Source organism: Struthio camelus, chromosome 9 (genome assembly GCF_040807025.1).
Source record: "Struthio camelus isolate bStrCam1 chromosome 9, bStrCam1.hap1, whole genome shotgun sequence".
NCBI lineage: Eukaryota > Metazoa > Chordata > Aves > Struthioniformes > Struthionidae > Struthio > Struthio camelus.
In genome coordinates, this window is record NC_090950.1 from 32,519,125 (window position 1) to 32,537,575 (window position 18,451).

General features: G+C 38.2%; 1 protein-coding gene across 11 annotated transcripts in view; it reads left to right on the forward strand.

Moving 5' to 3' along the window:
* Nucleotides 1–18,451, forward strand: part of PLCH1 (phospholipase C eta 1) — a 95,872-nt gene that overhangs the window by 57,900 nt on the left and 19,521 nt on the right. For all 11 annotated transcript variants that reach the window (XM_068953880.1, XM_068953881.1, XM_068953877.1 and 8 more), the window contains 6 exons: nt 4,784–4,877; nt 7,652–7,855; nt 9,643–9,763; nt 11,196–11,367; nt 14,724–14,831; nt 16,025–16,186. In XM_068953880.1, the coding sequence (XP_068809981.1) occupies nt 4,784–4,877; nt 7,652–7,855; nt 9,643–9,763; nt 11,196–11,367; nt 14,724–14,831; nt 16,025–16,186 (861 nt within the window). The remainder of the gene's footprint in view (nt 1–4,783; nt 4,878–7,651; nt 7,856–9,642; nt 9,764–11,195; nt 11,368–14,723; nt 14,832–16,024; nt 16,187–18,451) is intronic.

Below are 18,451 nucleotides of genomic sequence, written 5' to 3' on the forward strand. Positions count from 1 at the left end.
TAGGATAATTAACTGTGAGCAATTAAAGCCTAAACCATCAGTGCTCTGTTCACAGAATCACAGAACGGTTGAGGTTGGACGGGACCTCTGGAGATCTTGTAGTCTAATCCCCCGATCAAGCAGGGTCACGTAGAGTATGTTGCCTGGGATAGTGTCCAGCTAGTTTTTTAATATCTCCAAGGATGGAGACTCCACTACTTCTCTGGGCAACCTGTGCCAGTGTGCTCTCACCCTCACAGCAAAGTAGTTTTTCCTCATGTTCAGACAGAACTTCCTCTGTTGGAACATGTTCCTGTTGAAACATATTAGTGGGTTGCCATCTTGTCTAGGAACACTTGCTCTTAGAATTGCTTTTTTTCCTCCTCCCTTTTATTTCCTAGCTTCTTTTCTACTTTACATTCCTCTCGTTTCCCTTCCCATTCTTAGCTCGTGGGTTGCCACAGAAGAGAATTCTCCCATTATGTGAAACTGCAATGGTCTACAGTTTTAGATGACGCTGGGTTTTTGGAAATAGGATTGTCTGCCCTGCTTCCAAGGAGATTTGTGAAATCAAATGTAATTTTTCTCTTCCCTTTCTCCTACTTTTACACTGAAGAGCCAGGATAATGTTACTTTTTGCAGAGTTTTAAAGGATGTTATTTTTGGAAAATGTGAATTCATTTGCTTAAAAGCCCAAGGTCTCATTGGACATTCAAAGGCTGATTCTCTTTAATTTTGATGCAAATATGTTCTTTCAAACCTTTTATTCAGGAATATTTTAAAAGAATAGTAATTCTATATCCAAGAGATTTTAGAAGCATCAGTATTGGCCATCTTCAATAATCCATGCATCTAAACATTCGGTAATTAGTGAACATCCTTACTTTTTGATATTACTTCTAACAGAAGACTTTACATTTGTTTTCATTAAATTTTAAATTAGGAGCCTAAGTCGTCATCTCTCTCAAGCGAGAGTTAAAAAGCACAGATCAGTTTACTTTTCCTTAAGCGATGCAGCTTTGGACAAAATTAGACAATTTCATTCCTAAAGCACACAAGTACCCTGCCACTCAGACATAAAGGAGCCATGTGGAATAATGAAAAAGTAAATTTTAGTCCGCTTGTGCTGAAGAAGAGGCTATTAACAAATAGTATTTGTAATCAAACAGCAACATATACTTGAGCTGGGATGATCATTTATTTTCTCTACTGAATTATTCTCATTCCTGTTATCCTGTGTAATTCCAGTAGGCATCTCATCATGTCAGCTTAGCTAACAGATATAAATAAAATGTTAAGAGAAGAAAACAAGCTGAGACATCCTTTCCCTGTGCAAGAGGAAATGCAGAGGGAAGGCAGAAGGGAAGAAGTGAATGAAAAGACAAACTCTTTCAAGGTTATGCTGTGGAATTACTTTAGGATGTCACTTTTGTCCGGTATTTGGTTGCTTATTAGAAATCTTAGTCTATAAGGGTTTGTGTTGCATCTTTCAAGTTCCTATTTCTCTCCATTAGCTGAAGGAAACAGTTCCTAGCTTGTGGGTTGCAGTGTTTCTCTTGTCGGTCACCTAAAACACTATCCGTTCCTCATTCTCAGTCATCCTGTGAAGTGAAATTCCTGGGTTCATTGCAGTCTGTTCTTCCAGGCATAGAGCAGTGGCCAGCACTTTGGTTTTCCTTTGTGAAGCTGCTGAGGCAGGCATCTTTTCTCTTTAACTCATCTTTTACACTAGCAGTCTTGTTTAGGGAAGAACCAAAGCCACTGGATCTTTTATTTATTTATTTATTTTTTTGAATTGACAGTAATAGAAGTGGCAAGTAAGGAACTGTAGCATGTTGAATGACCTTTCTGCCCTTGTTGGCCTGTCTGCAAATATTTAGTGGCCCTAAGGAATTTATTCCGTTACTGCCAGAACGTCTAGTATACATGAATGATGTTAATGTTTCGTTATTGCTTTTGATGTAAATTTACCAGCTTGCACTTGGCTCTGTGAAATAACAAATGAACAGGTAACAGCTACCTTACTCTAGCCTTGGGAAAAAGGTATTGAAGCCAAAGCAGCGGGGGAAAATACCATGTAATGTTTCATTGATTCAGGCATGGAAGTGATAGACTGATTCAGTTCCTACTGTCTTGAGGTCAGAAGCAGTATCAGAAGAGATTGGAGGAAAAAAAAAAAAAAAGTGGTGGCAGCATCATCAGACAAAGACCTCGTAAAGTGACTAAGCTTATGACAGGTAACCTTCTCTTGTCCAGGAATTTCTAATCAATGATGAGGCATAACAGTTTTCTGAAGCTCAGAGTAGCTTTTAGTTATGATGGAACAGCTGTGAAAACTGAATGCTCCAAAAGCAGAGATTTTTCATCTGTCTGCCAAAAGACTTTGAGAAAGTCAGTTTATTTGTGAGTATAGAAGCTTTTGGGAGATTTTAAGTAACTAGATAAGACAACTGGACTCTTCCTGCATCTCCATGCTGGCATGAGAAGGTGGGGTTATGTCTTTGAAATTATGTCAAACATCTTCAGTTTTATTGGCTTTTTTATTATGGAGATCTCATTTTGTCTCACTTCCCCCCTCCAGCAGTCTTAAATGAAGTAGCTTCTGGTATAAACTAATAATTAAATTCCGATAAGAAGTCTTTGTACTTAGGTGCAATGGAAAATCTACCTTAAATTGAGAAGACAGCTCTTTGTGATGGAGCACAGGCTTGTAATACAAATGAATATTTCACACTCTGAAAGAAAGACTTATAAGTAATGATGTCTCACTGTCTACCTGCCTTTGTAAGCCAGCATTCCAGAAGACAAAGCTCCAGATAAATAAAAACTCAAGCAAATACAGGAATCAAAAGTGCTGCTCTGGAAGTGATATCAAAATTCCAGCATCCATAGTTTCAAGTGCATGCTGTGACTATAGTTAGAAGAGAATGAACATTGGTAATGACGAATGGTAAGCAAATGCCAACAGTCTGATTCTGTCTGGACTTGAATTGTTGGACCAACTTAACAGGATGTGGGAATTTTCCCTGTGCAAATTTGACACAATTAATAGCAGATGCATTGTGATTAATAGTCACTCAATGCTGATAAATATTCCCACTTAAGACCTTAGTCTTGCTGTGATTTATCCAGGTGAATTTGATGCACTGTGATTAATTCCTTTGACTGGAATTCCCTGTTCTCGAGTTAAATATATGGATGTATTCTCCAGAATCAGGGCCGACTGTGCGTAGAAGCAGCTTAGATCGTTCACGAAGTAAGCAGTGACCCCTATCCTGCCTCCTCTGGATGGAGTATTAAACTCTTTAAAATAATTTTGACTTTAATTCAGATCCTTACCTAAGTTAAAATTAGGTTAACCTTTCTTATTTGCTGCTTAGCCAGTGCCATTGCTGATGTAACTGTCTCTTCCTATTAGACTGGAAAATATCCCTCTCCTCAGGTTAATGCGTCCCCCACCAACTGGAGTCACCATACAAGTTGAACTGCTCACTTGCCAACTGTTACTACACTTCTAACAGTTATGCATCTAGGTTTTTTCTCCTCTGTTATTTTTCATATTTAGTCTATAGTCTCTCAGGTGTTATGAGATGCACTGGGTCATGGCATCCAGGATCTCTTAGGAGGAGCTCAGCACTTGACCGAATCTGGCCCTTAAGACAGATTAAGAGAGTCAGTCTACTTCTAAAAAAGATTTCTATATAGTTGAATGCTGATGCTGGAAATGCTAAGCTACAGGAAATGATGGAAAGGGCAAATTGATCAAAGACTGCAGACTTTTTTTTCTCCCCTCAAACACTAGATATTGCATAATCTGCAGCATGACTAACCTCACTGCTGCATTTGCCTGAAGCAGGCATGTTAACAGGGCTGACACTGTTTAAGAAAGGGAACTGCATGTTCCTTTACTTCCAGACTGCTTCACATGTCAGTTCAAAGAAAGGCCTGTGAGCTGACTTTGGCAAAGAACGCTGAGTACAAACAGTAAGGAGAATAACGATACAAAGAAGCTGCCAAAGTTGTTAAGTGTCATCATCGCCTTCTGTGATATTAGTGGGGGATGGGGGAGATCAATCTTATGTTTTCATTTTGATTCTCTACAACTTAATGGGGGGGGGATAATGGGGGGAAAGAGGAGGAAAAAAAGGAAAAAAGATGAGTGAAAAGTTGCTGCTTTTCTCTAATGTTAGAGGAAATATCTATGACGTTCTGGCCCCATTAAAGTTGGTTAGGACTTCAGTTGTGGGCTAATTGAAGCTGATGATACAATTCTTTCTTTGCAGAAGGACTACTGTTTTTCGTTTCAGAATCTATTTATCTCATGGCCTGTATATTATAGGTAACTCTCTTGGAAGCAATGAAATCAGAGAAGTGGAAAATGTGTGAAAATAAAATCAACCTCCACCAAATCTTTTTGCCTCTTAAAAAAAAGTAAATTGTATTAAAGAATATCACTTCATAGTTGCCTGGAGCAATAGTGTTGAAATAAGAACTACTGTTAATTGTGCTTAACAGCTAATTTTTATCACTTATGCTCACCGGACATAATTTTTAATAGTGATCACTGCCTCTCAGTCCTATTTTTCTCCTCAAAGGTAAAATAGATATGAGGCTTATGTAGCACTGACAAAATCAAATCAAAATAAAATCTGGAAAGGTCCTTTAAGAGTAGTGCTACTGATGGTCTTAATTGTATTTGATCACAAGATTTTTCAGCTGGACTTAGAGGCCTGACGTAGATTTTGAAATGCTGGTCACACAGTAGAAAAAAAATAAGTACACCAACTTTGTCATTTCTGTGCAGATGAATAATGTGACACAAGAATATTGTCTTGACATCATACAGAAGTTTGAAGTCTCAGAAGAAAACAAGGAGCAAAACGTTTTGGGTATTGAAGGTAAAGGTCCTGATTTCTAAATTGTTTTCATGCTTTGACCTACTATAGTGGAAGAGAAAAGTTATAGCATCATTTTTGGTGTAGCTTGTATTTGCTGACTGTGGTAGTAGATGACATAAAAGATCAATAGTAAGTAGTGGTAGGTGCATTTTTGTGAGAGATGGGAAAGATGAGAGAGTAGGTGGGTGAATTATCCCGATAGCAGTGTGTTATCTACCACTGTTACACACTGATACATCATATCCATAATACAGTAATTTCAGTGCCTCAGACTTGCATGAATTTATTGCTGTATGCTTGTAAAACACAAACATAAAACATTTTATAGTATACAGTTTATGCTGTAACCTGTTCTAACTGAAGTAAAAAACAAAGTTTGCATTTTACTCTCTATCTCTAGGTCTAGAACCACTCTATACAATCCATTGACTTATGTTTAAATGAAATAAAGAACAAAATAAAGACAGTTGCATTTTCTTTGGGTTTTAGTAACTTGTTTTCCTTGTTTCCTACAAGTGATTGAAGATGGTATATTCAGAATCCAGTTTAGCATCAAATTATAATCTGAACTGTTAATTTACTCAGAAGATGGCTTTCACAAAGCAGAATAATTTGCTGGGTGATTTCTGTAGGGGGAAAAACATTTCTCCACACGGTATAGCCTAGTATAGCCTTCCAGTTCTGCAATAAGCTTCCTATGTGACTCTGTGCAATTTGCTTAAACTGAAATAAAGCAAAGTGAACAAGCTGTAACATTTAAAAAGTACTTTTGAAAACACTTCTGTTCCTCTTAATCTTGCTGCTTCTCCTCTTACGTTTGAGTTCCTTTCAGAGTTTGTATGGTTTGCGCTGTATTTTGAAATGTTCTACATTTCACATTCTCAAAGTGAATAGTTTAAAAACTCTGTTTGATTCTGATTTGATTTACAGTGGTATAAATCAGTACAATCTTCTCGGATAGCTTGCAGCATAGAGAAAACTGTAAACTGGAGCTGAGCTGGTGACGGAGCTAAGGAGCTAGTGTGGGTCCCCAGTGTGGTAGTGGTAAGGAGCTAGTGTGGTATCTGTGCTGCAGTGCAGTCTCTTAGGTGACTGCTACCCTGTCCGTGCAGCATCCTCAGTGGGGTTAATGCTCATTTATAACAGAAGAGTAGCTTTGGGGTAGAGTGTTAAATGAGCGTCAGAAGTAAATTTAGAACAAAGCCCTCTGCTTTCAAGAGAGGATGTCAGTTTGACTCTTGGTTCTGTCCCATGATCCACATAAATTTTCAAATCTCATTAATTTCAATAGGTGTGTGCCCTTTTGTTTTGTTGTTGTTGACACTGTTACTACCTTCTGAAGATTACTTCTTAACTAGGGACCCATTGGGGGATCAGTAGCAACAGAAAATTCTGGCATATCTGCAGAATACCAAACCTATTCCTAGCAGGCATCACATTGCTATGTCTCTTCTGCTTTCCAATATTTGAGGATTTTCCTGTTTTTTGTTTTCCAGTATTTGAGGACTTTCTTCTGACTCCTCTTACTGAAGTCAGATTTGTGATGTAACAGAATGGAGATAGCTCTTACCTGTTAGTGAGAGAAACAGGGTGCACGCTTCAAATACTTTGCTCAAAGTGAGGCTGATGTTCGCTCCCTCCCTCCCGCCCAGCTGTATTCCCCTAAGTGGGTCACTCATCTTCCAAGGCACATTTCAGCATCCAAGGAAACGAAGGCTGATGCTGCCTAAGCGATTGACCTGATTTCTTCCCTTCCACTGATGTTTTACAGGAGTCCAAAGGGGGTGGGATATATCAGTTTGTGAGGGAGGAAAAAGAAGGAAAAGGCAAAAGTTTTCTCTAACGGGAATAACTCATCTTTTAGGTGCACACTCTCTATTTGCACTAGCATCTAGGTGAAGAGAAATCATTTTTTTTATCTCATTGAATAATTACAAGAGAGGATCTTTTCAACCGCCAAATTCTGACAGAGCCAATAACACCCTTTTCTATTCTCTTTGTTGGTGGAATGGTTTTATCTGAGCTATGGTAGACAGCTTTAGCACACTTATCTTAGTCTGTGCATTGAATTTGGCATAGAGGGATTCTCCTGGGTTCAGAGAATTTTAACACATGCATTTTTATCATCTACTCCTTGAGGGTTGAAAGGAAACATCAAATCTGAAAACAGACTTGGTAGTTGGCGTATAGAACTATGGGGTTTTTTTAGCCTTCTCATATAACTACTGTTTATTATTTAGATTTTGTGTTTATATTTGAATCCTAGTTTCTATCTTTGCTATTCTTTATTAATTAATTTCTTATAAATCTCTTAGCTCAGTGCCATGCTTTGCAAATGCTTGTTGATTTTTTTGGCAAGCGTGAATGTGCTTTTCCAGATTGTATTCTCTTTTCTAATTTAAAACTCTTTAAAAATTGTCCAGAGGCAAGGGTTGGATCTTGGGAACATATTCTTCTTGAAGCTGTCAAACTCCTATAGGCAAGGGAGTAAGGGTTACTTCTGTTCATGCCAACTATGAATTGTGTCTATGCATGCTCTTCAGAGCAGCTTGCTAATGAAACAGGCAAGCCCCAGATAGCAGTTAATACGCGAAAATATAGGATATAGGAAGATGAATGTGATTCAAGGTTAATGTGATTGTGGTTCAACAGTTTTTAGGGTGTGAGTTAACACTGACAAGCATAAGCAGGAAAAAAAAGTGTTAGAGTGCAAATTATTCAGTTAATAAGATATACTACATCTATTAAAAAAAACTGTTCCTCTTTGTTGAAAGGTTTCACCAACTTTATGCGTAGTCCTGCTTGTGACGTATTTAATCCACTGCATTGTGAAGTTCATCAGGACATGGACCAACCCCTTTGTAACTACTTTATTGCTTCATCTCACAATACATACCTGACAGGAGACCAGCTTCTGTCCCAGTCCAGAGTGGAGATGTACGCACGAGTACTGCAAGATGGTTGTCGATGCATTGAAGGTATTTTTTTTTTTTTTAGTACAACTTGCTGGTTGTGAGGTGAACGATAGACGCTTCTTTGAAGCTTTAGGCTTGCCACTGAATTTGTGTATTACTGCTGTTGTACTTTTGTTATCTTATTAACTTCAGCGGCAAATTCTGCTTTCCAATAAGCTAACCAGGAAATCTTATATTGGGAATGACCTTCTTGGAGAAACAGTGAAGAGACCGCTGGTTTCTCCTACCTCCCACTATGTTATCTTGTTTTCTTCAGTCAGCACTACTTTTCCTTTGTCCCACGTTTATCTGGGACTTTTTTGTTGCTCAAGTCCAAGCAAGGCTGCAGACAGGTATTGTTTTGGAGCCCTGCTGTTCGAGCAGAGCAGCCCAGATTTTTCTGCTCTGCAGTTACCCTTGTGGTGGAGGTTACCACTTCATAGGAGCGTTTCCCAATCCACACTGTCCAAAATGAGCAGAGTCAGCAAAGACCTCTTCCTTGCGTAAGCTGAAACGGGAAAGCAAGTGATTATATAATCAGCTCTTCCAGCAGTTGCAAAGGGAAAATGACAAATGCCTGGGGAGGGACAGACAGGCAAATAATGCCTTCTATCAGCCCAGCTGTTTTCAGAATGTATTTCTGTGAACACTTTAGGAGAGCTGAGAAACGTGGTTTCTGTTAGCTGTGGCAGAGAGGTATGATGCAGTTTTATTGGCTGCTGGTGGAAGAAAAGGTGATGTTGCTTGTTTTTTGTCTGACGGTTTGGAGATCGTGTTGGATCCTTGTTTAAGTTCTGGATGATTTCAGTAACAGCAAAACATTAATATATTTTTTCTTTTTTTGAGATTCCAGGTGGAGTAAAGGATTTTGACAAATTTAAACTCAACATTAGCTTTGCATAATTAGGTTACAAAACTCACATCCTTGGAAGAACAATTTGTTAGTCTAAATTTATAAATGAATTAGATTGGAGAGAGTGAACTCAAGAAAATTGGTGACATCAGCTGGGTTTTCTGCACAAGTGCTGGTTAAGAAAAGCGTTAATGTTCAAGAATATGGGCGAATACACAGCAATATATGTCCGGTTCACTGAAGCAACCGCGTAAATGCCAGAGGACTTGCAGACAGAGCTGGCTCTGAGGACTCTGGCAAGTAGTTGCAGCAAGTGTAGCGATCTGTCTGTATTTTCTTCTGTTCACTAAAGTGCACAGTAATATGTTATTTCACTTGGCCTCAAAACTATCATAAAGTCTGTACAGTGTAGGTAATAGGTCTGTAGCTTCCTTTTTATAATCTTTTTAACTTCCTGTAGAGGCAACAGTAGTGATAAGCTTGGTATAAATCTGGAGCGCAGTAATTTATTAGGAGAAGTATTATTGTCTTAGTCCATTCTGCATGTGATGAGTTTGATGCTACTCTCACTAAAGTCAGTTATAAAAATACAAGTTGAATTGGAAGTGGAAAAGAAAACTTTTAACATATTGTGAAATGACTTGTCTTCAGAAGCGAAAGCTGCTTTCCCAGTAGTTAGCTGTAAACCTTGTTCCATTACACCTTTGTGATTCTACATTATTGTTTAATATAAGGAGAAAAAAAAATCAGTTTTAGGTTGCAGATTGTTCATTTAATACGAAAAAGAAAGTTATTTATGTTATTAGCCTTAACTTAAATGCAATGCCATAATGAACTGAAAGAAACTTGTTGGCACCTGAGTGGTGGAATAGTGTATGTAAGTTCTGGCAAGTGAGATGAGCAGAAATGTTTAAGATCATGGGCATCTCTTAATGTGTAGGGTTTTTTGTCTTAACAGTGGATTGCTGGGACGGTCCAGATGGAGAGCCAGTAGTGCACCATGGCTATACCCTTACTTCTAAAATATTCTTCCGTGATGTGGCAGAAACTATCAATAAATATGCCTTCATTAAAAATGAGTAAGTGAAGAGTCAGTTTTGAAGCTAGGCCTGTCTCTGTCTTGTGCAGTTAATTTCATGTGGAAATACAACATTAGAAAGTATGTACTTTCCTTTAAATGCACTTAAAAAGTATAAAGTTGATTGTTTTTTTCTGTTTATTGCCCATATAGTATTTATTGTACAGCTGCGTAAGCTCCTTCCCTTTCCCGTCAATCAAGTTAGAAAGTTCGACCTAAGTTAGAAAGACTTTTCATGCATTTAAACTCAGTAATATTTCTGTTTAATATAATCTCAGTCCATAATCTGTATATATTGAACAATTTCCTGCATTCTCTAGAGAAAATTCTTTATTTCAGCAGGAAAATAGAAAAGCTGTCTCATATGTAGTATAAGGAAATACAGAAGATCAAGGGTAACATTTAGATTCTTTCTACCTCCTCTGTCTTGCTGCTGTATAACAAATACTGTTATGAAAATCATGAGATGTTTAAGCAGTCTCAAAAATCACGAGCGGGTATATAAACTTTTGAGTAGTTTGGAAAGGGTGAAGGGAGAACAGATATTTACTTAAAAGAATCGGATAAAAACAAAGGCCCAACAGTTGTGGGGAGGAACCCAAGCTGGAAAATTTGATGTCCTCAATTAGAAACAGGGGATGGTTCTTCATGGTGTAGTCAGTCTGTTCCTTACCATAGAATGCTGGGGCTGCCAAGAGTTTAAAAAAGGACTGGGCAAATCTGTGGAGGAGGTAAGTTGTTCCATGCAGATACAATGCCTCTGGCTCAGAAAACTTCAGCTGCAAATTCCTGGAGCCTGGGAGAGTGTTCTGGAAGGCATTGCCAAATATTTCTCCTGATCTTCTGCGAAGGTTGGTCATCTTCAGAGATTTGACCTGACTCACTGTAGCCCTTCTTATGTCCTCAAATTTATCTTGTGTTACTTATTAAGACAAGGGCAAATCATTTGTGCAGCCATCATAAAATCTTTGGAAGAGGAACAGAAGAGTTAGAAGTTCCTTTGATTAATCTGTTGATTTCAAAATGCTTTTCTCTAGGAGCAGTTTGCTGGGTGTTTATAGCTTATGAAGACTTTGTATGCGGCTTGCAAAGAAATGTTAGTTCTGTTCAGTTATCTGAAACATTGCTTATGAGTTTCTCAGTTTGATGTGCCTCACACTAAGTGGCTGCCTGTTTCAAACTCTGGATCCCTGTGCCCTAGTGGGATAGGGTTAGAGGAAGAGGGCAGAATTGCCAGCAAGGACTATCTAGTGCTTCATCACAGAACTGGGATTTTGGAGTTCTGTGTACAAAATCTCTCCTTCCGAAGTGAGTCTGTTTTCAGTCTCCTGAAAATGCAAAAGCGAGCCATTTAAAACAGTTTATGTGGTAAGTTGTACAGGTCTTCTCTCTTAAAGCACTGTAATGATATTGTCTGGGGGTTTTGTTTCTAGGTTTCCAGTGATACTGTCTATTGAAAATCACTGCAGTATTCAACAACAAAAGAAGATCGCTCAGTACTTAAAGGAGATATTTGGTGACAAACTGGACTTGTCATCTGTAATCACTGGAGACTCCAGGCAGCTTCCTAGCCCTCAAAATTTGAAAGGCAAAATCCTAGTGAAGGTAACTTGCTGCTGGCATCACGTTCAAAATGCGATAAAAGTCAGCATGTGATATTTATCATAGTTCTCCCTTTGGCTTGGGAGAACCTTTTTAGCAGTAGCATGAGGATCAGTACAGATACAGAGCGTGAGTTAAAATCGTGAGCTTTTCACAGACACATTGAAAAAGAATTTGCTTTGAACTTGACAAGTGTTCCAGGATACTTCTGTAAATGTTTTGACAGACAGGTAATATCCACAGCAACACAAGGAAATTCTTTCCTCTTATTAAGCGTCTTATTCAAGAGTCTCAAAGTCAGTTAGAAAGATGCTAATTTTTTTAAATGTTAGCATTTAGTCATAAGGGAGGAGATATGATATGAAATATATCTTTATGAATAGGGGGAAACGTGACAGTTATTTACCTGAACCATTATTGTCAAAGCCTTGATACTTACTCTTTTTTTAATTGTCTAATTTATGTTATTAGTAGATATTTTCCCCTATGGTTTGTATCTCTGTAGTATCTAAGCATTGTACTACAGTCTCTCCTTGTGCTAAGTATTTTGGAATAATATAAAAATATATCTAAAAATTTCTCGCATTTTTTTGCGTTTCACCCTCACTCTGCTATGAGCAGCATTTCATGAAATGAAATGTTATTTTCATGGCTCATCAGCTCTGCTTGTGAAAAAGAAGAGCCCTTCAGAGGGCAGCTAAGGAGCAGCAAGGGAGAAGGCCCCTATAGCACTGTATGTTGTATGCAAGATGAATAATTTGAGCCCCACAATGTAAACAGATCATCTCTGAAAGCAATTTCAAAAACCAAGACAGATATAATAAGCAGGAAATGCTAGATAGAGCTTTGAGAGGATGATTAATGCAGTTATAGCTTATTATATTCTCTTTCTAATTTACTTTGATGCGTGAGGGCAATTACTTTACTGTGAGCCCTTGAGATACCATTACTCCCTCTACACTCCCTATCAAACTGACTGTAAGGATTTGCAGTTTAGGTTTGATGTTACTCTGAACATGTTTCAATATATGGTAGAGAGTTGAATCTGAATTAGAAAAACTCATTCAAGTGTTCAGCTGTGGTTTTGAATTTCACTGAATGGGTTTTCTCGTGTAACTGCTAGTTAATGAACTGTGAGCATACATTATCGGCTTGGTGTTTTAGGGAGCCGAACAAAATAACATGTAATTTCAGTCATGTGACAAAACAGAGCAAACCCACCCTGAAATATGATATCAGTGCATAAAAGGCCAGAGAGATTTGGTGTACTGCACGGCTCCTATGTGAACTTTTGAGCTGATCGTCTTTGAGCATTTGAGTTTAACTTGAGTCTGATTCTTTGGCTAGAAGTGCTGAAATCCTGTAAATAGTTACAGAGTGGCTTGGAGCTGAGCGAACGTTTTTAGAATGACAATACTATTTCCAGCTTCACAGGTTATTATCTCAAAGCCCTATGTCCTATCTTTTGTTCAATTCAAACAGCTACCTTGGAGAAGAAAATCATATTTAAGAATCAGCAACTTGTTCAGAAGTAAGCCAGTTTCCCATCTTTTTTTCTATTATTTTTGCAGTTTTATACATTCTCCTTTTGAAAAAGGAGTGACAGTCAGTCACTGTCAGTGACAAAACAGGTAGCCTGCAAATAATCTTGCTATCAGTGATGAAGGCAGGAGCCTGTAATAACACCTGAATTTGATTTTGGGTGGCATATGGTAAAGCAAGAGGCAATGGCCACAAGTTACAGCTTGGGAGGTTCAAACCGGACCTTAGGAAAAGCTTTTTCAGCAGAGAAGGTAGTGCAGCATGGAAGGGGCTACCCAAAGTGCCGACAGAGTCTCTGTCCCTGCAGGTTTGCAAGACTCAGCTGGACAAAGCCGCAGCTGAGTTCATCTAGAACTGGAGGCAGTCCTACTTTGAGTGGGAGGCTGGACTAGAGACTTCCAGAGATTCCCCTAGTCAGCATTTCTGAGGTTCTGTGATTGTGCTTTGCTATGAGTGATCATACAGGAAAATTCAAAATGAATGTTTTAATAAGAATAACTGCTGATCTGTCTTGTCCTGTATTATTTTTCCAGAAGTTGCCAATAACCTCCATTTGACGCTATTTGTTCTGTTGTTGGGAACTAGTCATGGAATTAAAGTAGTTCCTTTCTAATGTAGCTAAATAAAGATCATCGTAATACTGGATTAGCAACTAATTTTGTATTGTTGACTACCCTCTTACATGAGCATGCAGTATCAAAGTAGGCTTTGTTTGCTTCATGTTGATGGCTACACGCCATGAGTTATTTGTGTCTGCATTTTCCCTTCTGATGGAAAGCCCATAACAAAATCATCTTCTGGTTGATTGGGGTTTTTTTATTTCTCTTTTTTTAAATTTTGTTTTAAGTACACAACAATCTGCTGCAGATGAACCTGAAAACTTAGGATTTAACTTAGAAAAATCGTTCAGGCACAATGGCTTGCTCCAGAGATGGGAGCTTGTGTCTTTTTTCTTTTTCTGAACTAGCTTACAAAGTTCTTTTCAGTAACAGTAATAAACTCCCTTAGGGTTTTGTTAGTGCTGCTGTTAAAGCAGTTAGCCTTTGGTGTAGAAATTGGCCCTGAAGAACTGTACTTAACTTCCCAGGCCTTCCCATCTTCTAAAAACACAGAAAAGCAGAATCCTTAGGATTGTTCCCTCAGACAGCTGTCTACTTACACATTCATGTCACCTAATATATTCCGATAGCTGCCACACTGCGAAATGCAGTGTTTTAAGAGTTCAGTGTAGAAGCTCTGGATTCTTACCTTTGGTCAGACAGTTTAGAGAATAGAAAAGTAATGCAGACTGTTCCTTCAGGCTTACTCTTTTATTATTATGTGGTAACTGAACAAAAAGCTGAAACTATGTAGGACAACATGTGCTCCATAAATATTTTTAGAGTCATTTAACAAGTGTAATTTGGGTCAGCACATTGCACTCACAGACACGTAAAGTGGTTTGAGGTGTTCATTTAAAAGAATGGTAGCCGTATTAATTGTGCCTCTGTAAAGGGCAGACAGAAGTCAAATTGTCAGTTGCGTATAGGGCTTCTTGACAAATTTTTAAAATAAATTCTGAGTTATGCGTATTGCAAACGGCAGCATGTCCTATTCTTTGAAATAAAGAGAAGGAACATAATGGCAGGTGGTATTTGTTATTTTATAACCTTTTTTCTGAAGTGTGATATTTCAATTCTGAAGGTCACAGGTAACCCACAGTTACACGTAGTTACAGCACGTTTGGGGAATGTGCTATTTTGGCCTTTGCCCCAAATAACACTGACCGTGTGTGTGTGTGTGTGTGTGTATTGTGAATATTCTTTCCTCGTTTTTAGGGTAAAAAGTTGCCATACAGTCTTGGAGAAGATGCTGAGGAAGGTGAAGTTTCAGATGAGGATAGCGCTGATGAAATTGAAGATGACTGCAAATTAAAGCTCTGCTATGTATGGGCATATACACAGTTCTCAGAACTGTTACAACTCTGCATTTCTTACATGCATATTTCATAATCCCACTTACAGTTATCAGTAGACTTAACTTTTTAATGTGGATTTCTTAAGTCAGGTCCTTAAGACATGGAAATTATATCATTCAACATTTAGATGTGGAATTAAATTGTTTGGAAATCCTGAATCTTTAATTTGTCATTAAAAACATGAATAACAGATTTAAGTACTTGAGAAATACTAGGCTGAAAACGTTGGTGCCAGCACTATAAGCATGCTAGGCTCTTTCAGATGCAAATGTGCAGTACTGGAAGCAATGACAAGTTGGTTGTTAGCTATACAATTTCTAGACAAAAATTATGAGAGGAGACATACAGATGAACAAAATCTCTGAAATGTGAAACTCAGACATTATGTGTAGAGTAAGATAAGTTATTGCTCAACCATTTCTGTCTCATGCTATTAAATAGGAGCGTTCTGTGCAACCCTCATGCTTTATAACGGTCCTTGAGCACTTCTGATGAGGAGATACTTCCTTAAGCAAAAGGACCCAAGGCAGCATCTGATGCAAAACACAGTATGTCTTTTGGGGCTAGAAAAGGAACACAGTAAGACTGAACGGTTGCTTGCTTCTCCTAAGGCAGGAGAGGTCTCACTTCCCTTGGAAGAATGAAAGGTGCACGCATTTTTTTATATAGGGCCCATTTTAAAGTGCCTTAAAGGACTGTTGTTTGCATAGTCCATACTACTGTTAGCAACAATAATTACATGCCTCCTCTTCCTTACCTGTTGGAGAAGGAATCTAATAATATTTAGTTTGATGTTTTTGAGGAGCTATGCAAGTGCACTAGCTGAGAACTCATGCCATGCCCTAAAAGAGGAGGAGCGAGCTAATACTAGGGACAGATTCTGCAGTGATCTAAATGTTGGACTGTGCTTTGGCAGGGCAGTGTAAACTACTTGGCAGGAGGACTAAAGAAAGAAAGAAAGGAAAATTAAAATGGCAGTAAAAGCCACCAATAGAAAAACGTAGAATCAGGCAGGATTATGCAAGAAGCTCTTTTTCATACAGATAGAAGGAAATGTTGAGAGTACCATTTGGCCTGAAGCGTGTATAATACTTCCTCAGGCTATCCAAAAAGTGATGGACATGACAATCTATTTCAACTGAATTTCTTAATGCCTTTCAGAGTAATGGTGCAACCGAGCACCAGGTGGAATCTTTTATAAAAACAAAACTTGAATCTCTGATAAAAGAATCCCAAATCAGGGACAAAGAAGATCCTGACAGTTTCACTGTGAGAGCGCTATTAAAGGCAACACATGAAGGCTTAAATGTTAACCTGAAACAGGTATGTGAGTTTCTTTCCCTTCATCTGCTCTGTTGAATATTAGACAGCGCAATGTTCATTGCAGATTTTCTTAAATAAGAAAGCTGATGATTTATGAACAACTTTGAGAGTTCTTTTTTTCTCTGAAATGAAAGCTTGGAATTATTTTAGAAATATTTGTTGAGAGGATTTGAACAGTCAAATGTAAACAGTATATGTTTCAATCTGTTCTAATCCACTTTATTTCCTTGTAAACCTTAGATGTCTTTAATTCAGTAAATACAGATACTGCAAGTTACTGTCAAGCAATTTGATTTGTGTCTAGGCTATTGGGTAAAGGTCTCTCTTTTTTAACTGCCTTACTCCTATCAAGACTGACTATGATAACTGAAAGCATGCAGCTACCTATCTTTTGTCTGTAATTGTAATGCTGCTCACTGTGTTCTGTACAGTAGTAGTTACTAAAACTGTATTGTGCTTTTACTGCTCTAAGCAAGGTTCTGTTTTTTTCGTGCCCAGACTGTTTTATATCCGGAATGATATGTTTCTTTTCCCTTTTGACATCAAGCTATTATTGCAAAACAGTAAAATGTATTGGGATTTTGAGTACATAAATAGTTTGTACCTTGAATCCATGGTTGTCATATTTGACCGAAGGCAAAGACCAATTATGTTAAACAGAGAATGAATTGCCCTGCAAGGGGCATGCTTATTCTGTAACTGGTATAGTCTCCTTTAAGGTCGAGTACGTGTAATTTTGTTTTCTGCACATCTTCCTCCTTCTTAGATTATACGTAGCTCTTTACTGTCTCCTGCTCTGAGGCTGGACCTGTGAGATTGTTGCCTGAAGCCAGGCTTTGCTACAGAAGATATATTCAGCTTGTCTGAATGATACTTTTGAGACTTCTGGTTAAAGCTACATTGTGGTGGAAGGAGGATGGTGGAATCCAAAGGACAGAGCCATTTGACCTGATAAAGGAGGGTTATTTCCAGATTGTGATTTGGCAGTGTGAGAACAGATTCAGTTTATTGGTTCCAGCTGGCCTTTATGATGTGCCTAGAAAAGTAGGATTTCAGGGCATAAATTTCCAGTATTAGTAAATCAGTTATGAATCATTTCAATATTATTTTGAGCTAGAATAATTACATTTGGAAAAATGATCAGACCCTAGCTAGCATCTGCCAAGGGAGTTGTGTTGAAAGAATGCAAATTTCTATAAGGCACTCGTCTTGGATATGACACCTGAGTTTACCAATTATGTTTAATTGACACGAACAAAAAGCATTGAAAACTAGTAATGCAGGCGCATTATCCAAATGTCTGTCAGGCAATAATATAAAATGATAGAATTTTCTAATTGACTTTTATTAAATAAAGTGGCATCTAGAAATCTCTATTTATCTCCTCCCTTGCTGCAACAGTCCTGTGTGAAGAATGATTATATTTCACTGTGGCTTTCAAGGGACTTTAAGCAATACAGAGCTGAATTAAAGTTAAAATAACTGGGAGATTAATTGATATCATCTGTTGCCCTAGATAAAGAAAGCTGTAAATGGTTAGATGTTATGATGATATGGTAATTCTGAACTCCTTAGCTAGCTTTATTTTGTGTTGTTATAAAGCTCTGTTCTAATAGTTCTTGTGCAATTGTTGTACTAGAAAGAGATCTACTGGGAGTATTTTTTTTCCTATTTTTTTTGCTGCTCAGATCTCATTTTCCATTATGTAGGCACTGATGTGCCATTCATTTCACCAGTGACTTACTGCTACTCAAAACAAACAAACAAACAAACAAAGACAACCCACCATTCACAAGGCAAGCTTATGTTCTGATCTCAAGTAATTATTAAGTAACCAAAAATGTCATCACCTGTTTCCACATACATGATCAATTGAGCATTGAGCTTATTTGCCAAAATGCAACCTCAGCCTGGTCTATTATAGCCTCAGCAGTTAATATAGAACTCTTTTTCTCCTATATTACACAGTATAAAAAGAAGGATGCAGATTCATAATCTGATTAGTGTGGAGCTGTTACCATAGTTCATCTGAACCATTGCAAGTGGTTGGTGTCCTGCACATCATAACTGTGAGACAGTGCACTGCAGCATACACCTTTTCACCCACTTGGGGTGGTTTGCACTTGCTGCACAGGCAGGCAGTGCTAGGGAAGTGCAGCTTTCAGCCACCAGAGGAGAACTGCTCTGTCAGAAGACTCTGAGAGGTTCTGCTGCAAGATGCTGTGTCTCAGCATAGATGTCTTCTGCTCAGCAACTGCCATGCGG